The sequence below is a fragment of the Scyliorhinus torazame genome, chromosome 17 (assembly GCF_047496885.1).
Source record: "Scyliorhinus torazame isolate Kashiwa2021f chromosome 17, sScyTor2.1, whole genome shotgun sequence".
Taxonomy (NCBI): domain Eukaryota; kingdom Metazoa; phylum Chordata; class Chondrichthyes; order Carcharhiniformes; family Scyliorhinidae; genus Scyliorhinus; species Scyliorhinus torazame.
In genome coordinates this window covers 171,026,521-171,040,234 of record NC_092723.1, presented here as the reverse complement: position 1 = coordinate 171,040,234, position 13,714 = coordinate 171,026,521, and the positions used below count along the sequence as shown (strand labels likewise).

The following is a 13,714-nucleotide window of genomic DNA, read 5'->3' as shown; positions in this document are numbered from 1 at the left end:
GCTTACAATCCATTGTGACACAAGATGTTCCTCTTCTAGCATTTCCACCAATTTCTTGGAGCACATATTTCTCTTTGTAAACCAGCCTGATAAGTGATGACTTGAGTACCTATTTTATCTTAAAGATCTCTTTCCTCACCAACATTTCCTTTATACCAGCAAGGTCAATCCTCAACCTTTTCTCAGCTGACACATTTTGTTGAATGAAAATTATTTTATCTTATTATTCATTTACAGGATGTAGGCGTTGCTAGTTAGGCCAGCATTTATTGCCCATCCCCAGTTGCCCTTCAGAAGGTGGTGGTGAGTTGCCTTCTTGAACCACTGCAGTCCTTGTGCTGTAGGTACACCCACTGTTCTGTTAGGGAGGGGGTTCCAGGATTTTGCCCCAGTGACAGAGAGGTCAGGGTGGTGAGTGACTTGGAGAAGAACCTCCAGATGGGGAGGTTCCCAGGTATATGCTGCTCATGTCTTTCCAGATGGTAGTTGTCCAATGGGTTAGGAAGGTGCTGTCTAAGGAACCTTGGTGAGTTACTGCAGTGCATCTTATAGATGGTACACATGGCTGCCACTGTTCATCGGTGGTGTAGAGTTTGAGCGTTTGTGGAAGGGAGAGCGATCAAGCGGGCTGCTTTGTTCTGGATGGTGTCGAGCTTCTTGAGTGTTGTTGGCGCCGCAGTCATCCTGGCAAGTGGAGGGTATTCCATCACACTCCTGACTTGTGCCTTGTAGATAGTGGACAGGCTTTGTGGGGTCAGGAGGAGAGTTATCGCCGTAGGATTCCTAGTCCTTGAGCTGACCTGGTAACCACAGTATTTATATCATAGAAGTTACAGTGCAGAAGGAGGCTATTCGGCCCATCGAGTCTGCACCAGCTCTTGGAAAGAACACCCTACCCAAGCCCATACCTCCAGCCTATCCGCATTACCCAGTAATCCCAACCAATGTTTTTGGACACTGAGGGCAATTTAGCATGGCCACCTAACCTGCACATCTTTGGACTGTGGGAGGAAACCCATGGAGGCACGGGGAGAACGTGCAGACTCTGCACAGACAGTGACCCAAGCCGGGAATCGAACCTGGGACCCTGGAGCTGTGAAGCAACTGTGCTAATCACTGTGCTGCCGTGCCGCTATATGGCTAGTCCAGTTCAGTTTCTGATCAATGGTAACCCCCAGAATGATGATTGTGGGGGATTCAACGATGGTAATGAATTCCCCAAAGAACGGTTATCTACAGAGCATTGAACGGACAAAATTTTCTCAGAACAGTCTCTCCTTCAGAATGTAGCGAAGTACAATCCCATATCTATTGCCAGTGTTTCTATTGTTCAGGTACTTTTTATTTTCGATTCTCAGATCAAAGGCCAACATTTGCCGTTTTCACCTACCCAAGCATATGATAAACCCAGCTGTATTCAAACACGCATCAGGAAGATTAGCATGGGGAGTATCAAATCAATAAAGAGGACTAACTTCATATCTTTCGACTGGAAACTTGAACGTGCATTTCTCAGAATTTAATTAAAGTGATTCATTTGCCCTCAGAACCTCCTCAACTGTTTCTACATAGTACCATGTTGCAATATGTCATAGCTGGCATCGGGTCTGGTCGAAGTGCATAGCTAGTTTAACTGTCCAATCAACTTAACTGGTCAGTTTCTCCTTTGGATGCAAGGTCAGCTTTGAGAAGTTGCAGCCTGATTTATCGAGACATGATTAAAACTTTTTAGGTATGATTGTTGTTCAAGGTTACCTTTGACCTCTAATGCAGGATGTCTGACCTTAATATTTAAAGCACCCGGAAGCCTTCCTTCCAGTTTTAAATTCCCCATTTACGTTACCTATCAGAAACTGCTCAAATTTCACAGAACTTCCTCAGAGAAAATCATTGGCGTGCATCATGAAGTTGTCGACAAGTTTTTTTTTTGGCGATACTAGTGGAATATTGCTGGCTCTGCTTTCAACCAAACACAACCTACTTTCAGCAAGACAGACCGAACCAAGAAATGCTCTACACTTGATGCATCATTCACTCCATAAAACCCATTTTTTAAATTACCACAGCTTCCCTTCTAAAGCACTCTGTTTTCTAGGTAGTTTCAAAAACACTGAAATTTTTCACCCTACGAAAAGGTGGCTTTAATATCGATCGAACTACATGTGTGTGAGACCTAAGAAAATCTTCCACATCGTTCCTCCAGCCATGAGGGAGAAAGCCACTCAAATCTTAATCACCAAGTCTATCTTTGAAACCGCAAGCCACTAGTCTGGTTTTAGCCTTGTATATCCAGCTTGGAATGCTTTTCACAGAACATTTACCTGCTTAATAAGAGCTGGTGTCCTCTATCTGGCACTTCAGAATAGACACCAAATTATTTTGTTTTGCCTCGCTTACCAAATCTTTCTTCTAATTGGTTTGTGGCCACCTAGTGCTCGATTCCACTATAGTCCTTGTCCTAGTCAAACTATGGCCTTTATTTGACCTCCAACTCTTTCTGGACTACTGCCACACGGCCTCCTCCTCCCACAATCAGAGGTTCTGTTGCCAGTACTTGATCGTTTCCTACGGTTAGAGCCATTTCCAGAAACACTATGGGAACTTGCAATGAGTTTTCAGTTTTACCTCATTTTGCCAGGTCCATAGATGTTACCTCTTGTCCATAAGGGAAGCGGCGACAGTGGTATCGTCACTGAACTAGTAATCCTGAGACTCAGGGCCATGCTCTGGGGACCCAGGTTCAAATCCCACGCAGATGGCGGAATTTGAATTAATTATAAATCCAAGGATGACCATGGAATCATTGTCGATATTAAAAACCCACCTGGCTCATTGTCCTTTAGGGAAGGAAATCTGCTGTCCTTACCCGGTCTGGCTTACGTGTGACTCCAGATCCAAAGCAATGTGGTTGACATTCAAATACCCTCGGAAATGGTCTAGCAAGCAACTCAGTTCAAGCTCAATTAGGGCCGGTAATAAATGGTGGCCCAGCAACGACGCCCACATCTCTTGAATTAATTTTTTTTAAAGTTTGAACATGTAGCCATGTTTGAATCTGCCAGTAGCTTTCTCTGCTGACCCTACAATGGTCGCATTCTGCCAGTCACTGGTGGTATGTATGTCATTTTAATACCGACGTTCAGTTTGTATCATCATCCAGCCCATTGCAGCCCATATTCTGCCCCTTATAACTGCCAAAGATGCGTATATGTGAGATGCAGGGTGCCTCGTCACGGGTCTACTAACTGCTTGGAATCCGCAAGTTTATAATCAGTTCATGATTAACCAAGATTAGTTTGACTATCATGTTGGAGAATTACTGTCTTCCCATCACCTGGACTTTTCCACTCTTTCTCACCCTCCCTTTTATAGTATAACGAATCCCCAGGATTCAAGTCTCTTTCCTCGGAGGGTCTTTTTGAGAATTCCGCCTTGGTGAATGCCCTTCTTGCATGTATGGCATCCAAGTACGCAGAAAACGGTGGAACTAAGTATAGTCCCTTCCAAAGCCAGGGATGGTCACACATCACAGGAGACATTATTGGATTTCTCCCATAGACCAACTGACATGGACTATGGCCCCCAACCATTTGAAGTGAATTTGTCACATCAAGTTTCCCAGGGCAGAACATCTCATCAATCACTGTGATCGATTTCACAAAGCCTATTACTGAAGTGACTTTCAGCTGCAGCCTTCATTGTGACAACATTAATTTATTTGCACGTCTCCCCGCAAACATGGGGAGAATGTGCAAACTCCACACGGACAGTGACCCGGGATCGAACCTGGGACCTCGATGCAGTGAGTCAGCAGTGCTAACCACTGTGCCACAGTGCTGCCCTCCCTATCCATTTTACCATGATTTCATCCACTGTCACTCTTTTGTCTTTGGATCCTATTGCCAGGTCTATGAATTATAAAATGAAAAATGTTTCTACCTTTGCCCCACAACTCTAAATGCTACTATTTAATAGTCTCATGTTAACAGAAGGCTTACACAGCAGGCAACGTTGGTGTCCTCCGATACTTTTTCCATACATCACATTTTTCACTAATCTCTTCACTATGCATTGCGTACTCATTATCAAGTGCTCCTGCATCTTGTAGTAGCATTTTTAATTTGCCACAAAAGGGATGGGTAAATTGTCCATGCAACTTGAAGACAAATTACCTTTGTCCTCTCAAATTCCTGTCACCCAATGCCATACACATTTCTCCAATATTCCGAATAGATGTGGTAGGTTTTGTTAATGGGATGAAATAATGTTCTGATTACTCAAATTTCAAATCTAGTGACGTTCCAAAGACAATTGCAATATAATGTTCCATGTCTAATTTCATTTGTGCCTTTTTTGTGGATGGCTTTCTCAGCTGCAAGGATTTCTTGCTAGATACTACACCTGTATTAATGAAAATCGCTTACCCCAGCTATTCTATCTGGAATCATTGTCCTTTTCAGTGGTTTTAATGTTTGTCATCCGTAAATCTGCAACCAAAATACTTCTTCACCTTACTACCAATCCATTCTACATGCTGTGAATCAAGAACCACAGTCCAACATGGCACAATTAAATGAATCCACTCATGATCACAACAAAAGATTAGATCATGGAGAACAATCCCTTGCCTGTCTCAATTTCTTACTTAGGTACCGAGAGGGGAAAGGAACAAGAGGCTGCAGAAAGGCAGTGTTCAAGTGCAAATGGTGACTTTGACACTGCTTGAATCTAGGGCAATTTGTGGTGCATCAGGCTCATTGAGAAACAGGCTCATTTCCTAAAACAAGACAATCTGATTCAAAGAAAAAACAGCCCATCTTATTTCACTTGGTTCAACATTCATACCAACCTGGACAGTTGTACTTGAATGCCTTTGGTCTACACCATTAAACAGCGATCATACCACAATTGAGTGAAAAACTGCATTGATTGCAATAAAGTTAGCGATGGGTATGTACAGATAGAGGGTTATTTTTGTACATTTTTATAGGCACTTGTGGAAGTAACTTGAAAAATACACAACTCCTGACAGATAAACTTTGTAGCGAAAGCAGACAGTGAAAAAGATGCTTGATTTCCAAAAGCTTCAACTTCGTTTTGTTCCTTTGACCCTGGCTACAGCTGTGGCAATTCCACATCAGTAATTTAATTTTCCTTCCAATTTCACACTGAAATTCCACGCGAATCAGATTTAAACTTTATGAATAGTTGGACAGAAATAACGCTTTCCCCACCCCCAACTTCAAAGTTTCTGGTTTGGTAGCTGCTGTGATTTGTTGCAGTAGCTCCAGTAATACAGACAGGTTTGGCTGCTTCATTCTCAGGTGGCACAGTAGCACAGTGGTTAGCACTGTTGCTTCACAGCATCAAGGTCCCAGATTCGATTCCCTGCTGGGTCACCGTCTGTGCGGAGTCTGCACGTTCTTCCAGTGTCTGCATGGGTTTCCTCCGGGTGCTCAGATTTCCTCCCCCAAGTCCTGAAAAGCGTGCTTGTTAGGTGAATTGGGAGTTCCGAATCCTCCCTCTGTGTACCCGAACAGGCACCGGAGTGTGGCGACTAGGGAATTTTCACAGTAACTTCATTGCAGTGTTAATGTAAGCCTACTTGTGACATTAATAAAGGTTATTATTATTATTATTATTATTATGTGATGAAATTGTTGCTATTGATGTGGCAAGCAATATTAAAATAATTTTAAAACATTAGATAAGTTATAGAGTCTGCTGAGGGAGTTAGAAAAACATTACCCTTGCGTTTGTACAACACATGTTTATTCTGAGTTGGGATCACTGAATGACTGTCACAAGTGCAAGCGGCCTATGAATCAAAAGAACTGTGTGACTATCACATGGGCAATATGGGCACTCTTCCAAATTCCTAAATAGCAAAACATTCTACTTCCAGGAGGTTTTGCTTCTATTTTGCCACCCCATGTGAAATTATACAGATGACTGACCAAACATAGTCTCCATCCAGTGAGTGGCTGAGCTCTATAGACCAGGAGGGCCCCAGGTTCAACACTGGCTTCTGCTGGGCTGGTTAGTCACAGCCAATGTGGCAATATAGGGAAAGCAATGGAATTCAATCAACCCTAGCTTGGTGAATGGAAAACCAGACAGAATTCCTATCCCCAATCGCTTTCTACTGATCACCTACTGGCAGCGAGCTTTTGTTGCAGTCAGGATCAGACCGGCTTGTCATTCTCTTGCAAATCAAATAGCCTGCCAACACGCAGTCCAGACACAGACGTAAATAATAACCAATTGGGCAAAGTACGGGAGGGCAATCATTACCCATGGAAGTATACATCAGCAAGAAATTCACATCTTCATGGACAAGAAAGCATGATAGAGCATTTATATAAAAACACTCGCCATAGCAAAAACTTGCAAGTTCACTCACCGATTTGTACCTGCTCTCGTTGGCTCAAGGCCACAAATGCTGATGTATCATCTATCCAAGAGACCTGGATGTTACCTAAATCAAAGACCAAATGACTATTAGTGTGAACTGCACACAATTTATAGCGCACAAAATACAGAATATATATTTCAGTTTTCTATGAGATAAACAAATATCTGCTACGAAAGGCATAATTTTAAGGTTTTACAAATTGTCCATCCAACCCTATAAATAAACCATGTTTTGCTCTCAACTTATCTTTAAAAGATGCATACCATACAGTCACACATACCATACAGTCACACATATCTAGATCTACTTACACACTGATACAAGCCTCTAAAAGTAAAACTGTTGCTCCTTTGTGCTTGGTTTAACACTTCCTGGGTAAAAGCACTTTTTGGTAAGTGATGCACTGAGTCTCAACTCTTTTGGTTAAAGGCCCCTTTCAAATCAATTAGTAATCACAGATGACACCTCCCATCTAAATTAGAACCCCAGGCAATATTCAGTGCTGGAACTCCAGGCAATATTCAGTGCTGTATGTAAAGTATATTTAAAAATTGCTTTTATAGAAAATTTGTATTTAATTTTTGGATATCAGTGAGATGTGCGCTTGCTTCTCACCACAGAAACTCAGGGAAAGAAGGAAAACAGAAAGAGCACTGGGGATTAAGAAGAAAGAGTTTGGGGCAGGCAGAGCATGCCTCCCATCATCACTCATTCATTTACTCCCAGTGCTTTCATATTGTTTTGTGGACACCCAGAAAGTATTTATGGACTGCCACAGTATTATCCAGTTTGAACAACACTAGCAATGACCAACAATACCGAGGAAGGTCCTGTATCCATTCCTTGTGCTCGCAGACAGGCAGTACTGGGACCCAAGTTCTGGTTTGACATCCAAACTTGAAACTTGGTGATCTTACAGCGGTTTTAGAATATCAAAACAAACATCCCCTATATTAATTTCACTACCATACAATTTAATCAAGACATTTGAATGATTAAAACATCTATTATAATCCAGCATTGAACTAGATCTTCAGCAAAATTCTCTCTCAGCAATCAAGTTTATATTTTGATGCCCCAGAGCATCATTTTAAAATTGTACTCAAGAACTTAGCTACGTTCTCAAGTCTGCAATGGAGCCAAACAACAGTATGGCTTATGTGAGCTACAGCTCCTGAACAAGGAAACTATGAAAGGCAAGTTCACTATCCAAAATAACGCTTTTATTAACTAAAAGGTGCTTTTCATAATTTATACTCAGTTCAGAAAACTAATTTTGGTTCAGTATAAAAAAATAAGTGGATTCTACCCCACTTGAACTCATAGCAAAGGCATTGGTATTTCTGTGCTGATATTCAATCTGGTACTTTCATTCTGTGCGTCTACGGAGCCAAGTACAGCACAATCGTCAAAATGGCATGAGTGCACTGCGACATAAACACAGAGAACTCTGATCTGCACACACGTTCCTATTCGTGGAAATATATTCCGTCAACATCGGAACATCAGCAGTTTTTCTCTTACTGTGGAAGGATCAGTTTGGATGGGAGTGGCTGCACAATAAATGTGAATGCTGGAGTGGATTGAAGGAGTTTCAATGATGAGATTAGCATTTCTACAGCACTCCTGAAAACACTCAAGCATCCATTTCAAATTCTGCCAAACTGGTATTAAAAGCAAAAGCAACAGAAGAGTGTGCTCCCAGTGCTTGTTTACTCGCACAGTGTTTATCCAGTTGGGTATTAACTTTCAAGCCATTTATTACACAATGTATTTCAAAGAACTCTTCACCACAACTTCTCTCCAACATTGCCGTACATTCTTTATGGCATGTAGCTCTTTTTAAAACAGTACATCATTGATTTATCATTATCAGCCCCAAGCCAGTAAGCCACACTTTCTGGCTTGAAGTCCACCAGCAGAAAACTGCTCGACAAGCATAAAACATAATAATCTGGAACCAAGAAATTACAAGGCATGATCAGTGAATCATTGTTAGTGAGGAACCACATGACTGAGAGCCAAGAATTTCAAGATGCGAGCAGTCATGTGACTGGCAGTAAAGTGAAAAACTGCAAAATTAAAACTTGCAAAAACCACAAAACGAAAACTACCAAATACTAATGTTTAACATTTCTCCTGAGTCTTCTTGTGCCACATATCTTACTCGATCAAAGATGACCAAGCAACTCCATAGCCATTTACAAGAGCAGCAGCTGGAGATGCGCCCACTTTGGTGGGAAGCTCGTGGCTTCTGAAGAGCAGAACATGGCAGCCAACAAGAACATTAGGACATCAGCTCTTGTCCGCGCTGTATTATGCCCAAAAGATTTGATTTAAATTAGATTTTGCTGGCAGAGTCTTGATCCATAAATGAATTGATTGCAAAGAATGCTCACCAGAAGCCAATTCATTAGTTTCAGGCACATGGGCAATATTAGGAAACAAAGCTTTGACAAAGGGTCACCTGGACTAGAAACGTTAGCTCTTCTCTCCCTACAAATGCTGCCAGACCTGCTCAGATTTTCCAGCATTTTCTCTTTTGGTTTGGGAAACAAACTGTTCTCTTGGATGATGCTCAAAATATGGTGAACATAGAATGATATAGATGACCATTTGGAAGCAAAAGGATAGGTTAACTATACCTTCCACTGAATGAAAACCTTCTGAAGGAGGCACTTAAAGCGAGCATTTTAAAGTGTGCATCAGTTCTAATTCTAATCTAATACTAAAGCAGTCGGGTCTTAATGATCACTCAAAAAGGTGCTGGGCCCATTTTATTTCTGAAAGATTTCTATTAAAGCTGCCAGCAAAAATGAATTAAATTTCTATTAAATCTGCCAGGCGGAGACTGAAAGGCTGTTTTGGAATATGGTTATCAACGAAAAGGTGGAGAAGATGCAGCTGAAGGTTTAGAGCCATCATTTTCAAACAGAGATGGTGCTAACCAGATTGCTAAATTGTACAGATGAAACTAGCCGCTGCACGAATTAGGTTGCAAGACAAGTAGGTGGATCCTACCAAAGGCGCTGAAAAGTTGGTAGAGGTCACTGGTCTTCCACTCCTTGGGAAAACGCACATGAAGAACATGGTCCCTCTTTGGCTGCACTGGAAAACAAAGAGTGAATACTGTAGCGCCAAATTGTAGAATGTCAGGGGTTCAAAACCTGGTGGAGGAAAAAGTAATAAGTACAATTTGTTCTCCCAGCATATGAATCAGTTAAAAATAGATGCATATGCACGTGCCAATAACTAGTCATGGTCTAATCCTAGAACTGATGGCCTTCATTATTACAAAAACTTTTTTTCATTACTTCCAGTGAGCTGTTGTATGGATTCTTCCTTTTCCTTGGAGCTTGTCTAACATTCCTTTCCAAAAAGTATCCAAATGAAATGCTACATACTTTAGAGAGAAAAAAATAACATACTGAACTTGATTTTTCTCATACCAGAATCTTCTTGTAATTGCTTCAGAGCCGGCTGCATTTGACAGTAAATTCTTAGGATAGGTTTTGCTGGAAAGGTGCAGGCTGAAGCCACATTTGTACTTGCTACAGCACGTCTCAAAGGATTCTATTTCACTTTTTAGAAAAAAAGTCTTTTTATTGGTTTCCATTTATAGTAACATTGTAAGAAACATTGTACAGTAATATAGCGATAGCTACAGAATGGGTGTATTCAACATGCACACACCACACACAATACACGCACGCACGCGTGTAAAGCTGCAGATAATGGGGGATGGGGAGGGTCTGGCTTCGGGTCTCCAATGTCGGCTATTCGTCTGTGTTGGACCCCCACCCCACCTTTCCTTTGTTACGTTTATCCGTCTAGTTCTGATCCTTTCGTCCCATCGGTTGTTGGTTAAAATCAGTTCAGCGAGCCCACGGCCTTGGATGCCGCTGCCAATGTCCAGCCGAGCAGAAGTCTCCAGCGGGCGATCAGGAAGGCAGCAAAGGCTAGGGCATCTGCCCCCCTCTCCCCGTAAAGAGTTCTGCTGTTCCAATATCCCGATGACCGCCACTAGTGGGCACAGCTCCACCCTTACTCCCACCTTGGGCACACTAGGCGGTTCAGTACGCGACAAGTCGGAGGTAAGACCAGAACATGTGGGCTTGGTTAGCCGGGACTCCTGGCACCATTCACATTTGTCCTCCACCTCCGGGAAGAACCCGCTTGTGCTTCATGCATGTTCTTGTCAAGTTCAACTAGTTTCAGCTGCGTTAGGCTCAGCCCTGTGCATTACGAGGTGGAGTTCACCCTATGCAGTGCTTCGTTCCAGAGTTTCCCCCCCGCCCCCCCAATCGGAATGCCTAGCTCTTCCTCCCATTTTTCCTTGGTCTCGTCCAGTGAAGACCATGCTTTTTCTGGTAGCTGTCCATACAGGTCAACGCAGTTACAATCTCCTAGTTCGCCTGCGGTTAGAAGTCTGTCCAGTAGGCAGTACTCTGGTGGCTGAAGGAACGTTGATGCCTTCTTGCAGAGGAGGTTCCTTAATTGCATGTATCGCACTTCATTCCCTTTCTGGAGCTTGTCCGTCAGTTCCACCAGGGTTGCCACTCTGCCGTCTAGGTACAAGTCCCCTACCATCAGTGTCCCTTCGTCCTACCTCCAACTTTTAACGGAGGCACTTATTGTCGCCAGGGTGAATTTAGATTTCTTGCAGAAATAGGCCATGGTGGACGTTGCTAACAGTCCGAAGTGGTGCACGAGTTAGTTCCCGGATCCCCCCGACACACACACACACACACACACACAAAAGGGCAAATAGCAGTGGGAACAATGGGCATCCCGGTCTCTGGCCTCTGTGTAGCCAGAAGTATTCAGAGTTGGTGGCGTTTGTCCGTACGCTAGCCATGGGAGTGCTGTACAGTAATTTCACCAAATTGTTCCAGTACCTCCATTCGACTCTGTCAAAGACCTTCTCTGCGCCAAGGAGACAGTCACTTCTGGTGTCTTCTCCCTGGATGGGTCATGATCACTTTCAGCAGGCAGCTGATGTTCGCCATCGGTTGTCTGCCCTTGATAAAATTAATCTGATCCTCTGCGACCATCACTGGTATGGAACTCCCCAGTCGCCTCCGTCAGGACTTTGGCATCAGTGTTTAGGAGTGAGATGTGTCTGTATAACCAGCACTCTGGTTGGGTTTTTGTCTTTTTTAGGGATCAACTATGTATGCCAGGGACCTGGGTTCGATTCCCGGCATGGGTCACTGTGTGTTCTCCCCGTGTCTGCGTGGGTTTCCTCCGGGTGCTCCGGTTTCCTCCCACAAGTCCCAAAAGACGTGCTTGTTAGGCGAACTGGACATTCTGAATTCTCCCTCTGTGTACCCGAACAGGTGCCGGAGTGTGGCGACCAAGGGCTTTTCACAGTAACTTCATTGCAGTGTTAATATAAGCCTACTTGTGACACTAATAAAGATTATTATTATTGATTATTATTAGAAAGGCCTGTGCCACATGGGCGGCAGGGCCCCTCTCGATAGTGAGTCGCTGAATATCTCCCACAGGTGCGGGGCCAGTGCTGCCGTGAATCTTTTTATAAGAAGTCAACCCCGGGAATCTGTCGACCCAGTAAAATTCCCCAACTGCATGCAGTTGATGCCCTCCATGGCTTCCCCGAGCTCTAGTGATGCTTCCAGACACTGCCTCTTTTCCTCCATAACAACTGGTATATCCAGCTTGTCGAAGAACCGTTAAGTGAGTCCTCTCTGGAGGCGGGAGGTGTACAGCTCTTGGAAGAAAGTCGTGAAGGCCTCATGGATCTTGTCTGGAACTGTGACTAGCTTGCTGTTCCTATCATCTGCGCAATGGCTGCCTGCTTTCTCAGCTGTGAGCCAGCAGGCAGCTGGCTTATGTCTCCATAACGGCAGAGTTGGTGTACTGCTTTCCCAGCCGAGACCAGGCCAAACTCTATTTGTAACTTCCACAGCCGAGGCCACAGCGTACCGCTGATCCACCTCCAGTACGGAGTCGATCAACTTTCTAAGTTTTCTTTCCTCTGCTTTTTCCAAAACAGGACAAAGATCAAACAACTAAGAAAAGGACAGCACAGAACAGACCCTTCGGCCCTCCAAGCCTGCGCCAACCATGCTGCCCGTCGAAACTAAAATAGTCTACACTTCCGGGGTCTGTATCCCTCTATTCCCATCCTATTCATCCATTTGTCAAGATGCCCCATAAATGTCAAAAACTGTTGCCTGGCTGCCTTCTCCTTCCTGTCCCACAGTGCTCGGTGCGCTATTATTTGCATCCTTATCACCACCTTCAGTGCCTCCGAGAATGTAGAGGATGAGACCTCCTCATTCTGGTTGCTGGATACAAATCCATCGATGGCTTGTGATATTCTCTTGCAGAATGCCTTCTCGGCGAGGAGGGCTTGTGTCCACCCCTGGAAGCACTGATTTCCCCATTACGAGGAAGTCAACATGGGAGTATACTTTGTGGACTTGGGAGAAGGAGAACTCCTTCGCCCTCCGTACCGTACCTAGTTCTTGAATAAAGCCGCCTGAGACTCATTGAACTCTGCCCAGCGCTTGGCCTTGTTGGCCCCAATGTCCTGGTATATGCAGATCATATTTGCAAGACCATGTGCTTCTTGCCCAGATCCGGATTCACTCCTCGTCTTGGAATTTGTGGAGCTTTGCAATGATCGCCCGCAGTGGTTCTGCTGCTTTGGGCCTCTGCCAGAGCCACCTGTGGAGCCTTGGGGAAGCTTTCTCCCCCGACCGGCTTTTTTTTTTTTTTTATTAAAGCATCGGTGCTAAATATTCTGTTGGATTTCTGCCTTCTTTTGTCCTCAGGTAACTTGACAATACCGAGCTTCTGGCAGTGAGACCCATTCTCCTGGACTTGCACCTTGCCCATGAATGCTCCCTGGGCCGCCACCAACCTTGCCGCTTCTGCCTCGAGCCGATGATCCAATCAGTCTGGTCAGTGACCACCTCCCCCAGTTCCCGCACTGTCGCCTCCTGGGTCTCCAATCACCGCTCCATCCTCTGCAGTGCCCCCTTGATGGAGGCCAAAATGATTACTAATCGCCAACTTCACTGTCACCATGACATCCGCCTTAATGGAGTCTCTATGGTTTAGGAGCTCTGTGCAAGAAGCACTGATCTGTCAGTGGGAGGGCAAGTGTTTGCATTGGTGGTCCTTCTCAATCTGCTATGTCCTGCTCCACTTCGCTCCTCATGGCTTTGGTCTGAATTTTCCTCTCCAGACTCATGCGGCTCTTACTGTCTTTCCGGCTGCTTGGTGGGCATTTTTTCAGGTGATTGTTAGTTCAGGGTGAGGGTGGAG

At 44.1% G+C, this 13,714-nt stretch overlaps 1 protein-coding gene across 3 annotated transcripts in view; it reads right to left on the bottom strand.

Annotated features, from left to right (window-relative positions):
• Nucleotides 1-13,714, bottom strand: part of parn (poly(A)-specific ribonuclease (deadenylation nuclease)) — a 153,535-nt gene that overhangs the window by 53,893 nt on the left and 85,928 nt on the right. For all 3 annotated transcript variants that reach the window (XM_072481641.1, XM_072481642.1, XM_072481643.1), the window contains 2 exons: nucleotides 9,437-9,523; nucleotides 6,404-6,478 (listed from right to left, as the gene is read on the bottom strand). In XM_072481641.1, the coding sequence (XP_072337742.1) occupies nucleotides 6,404-6,478; nucleotides 9,437-9,523 (162 nt within the window). The remainder of the gene's footprint in view (nucleotides 1-6,403; nucleotides 6,479-9,436; nucleotides 9,524-13,714) is intronic.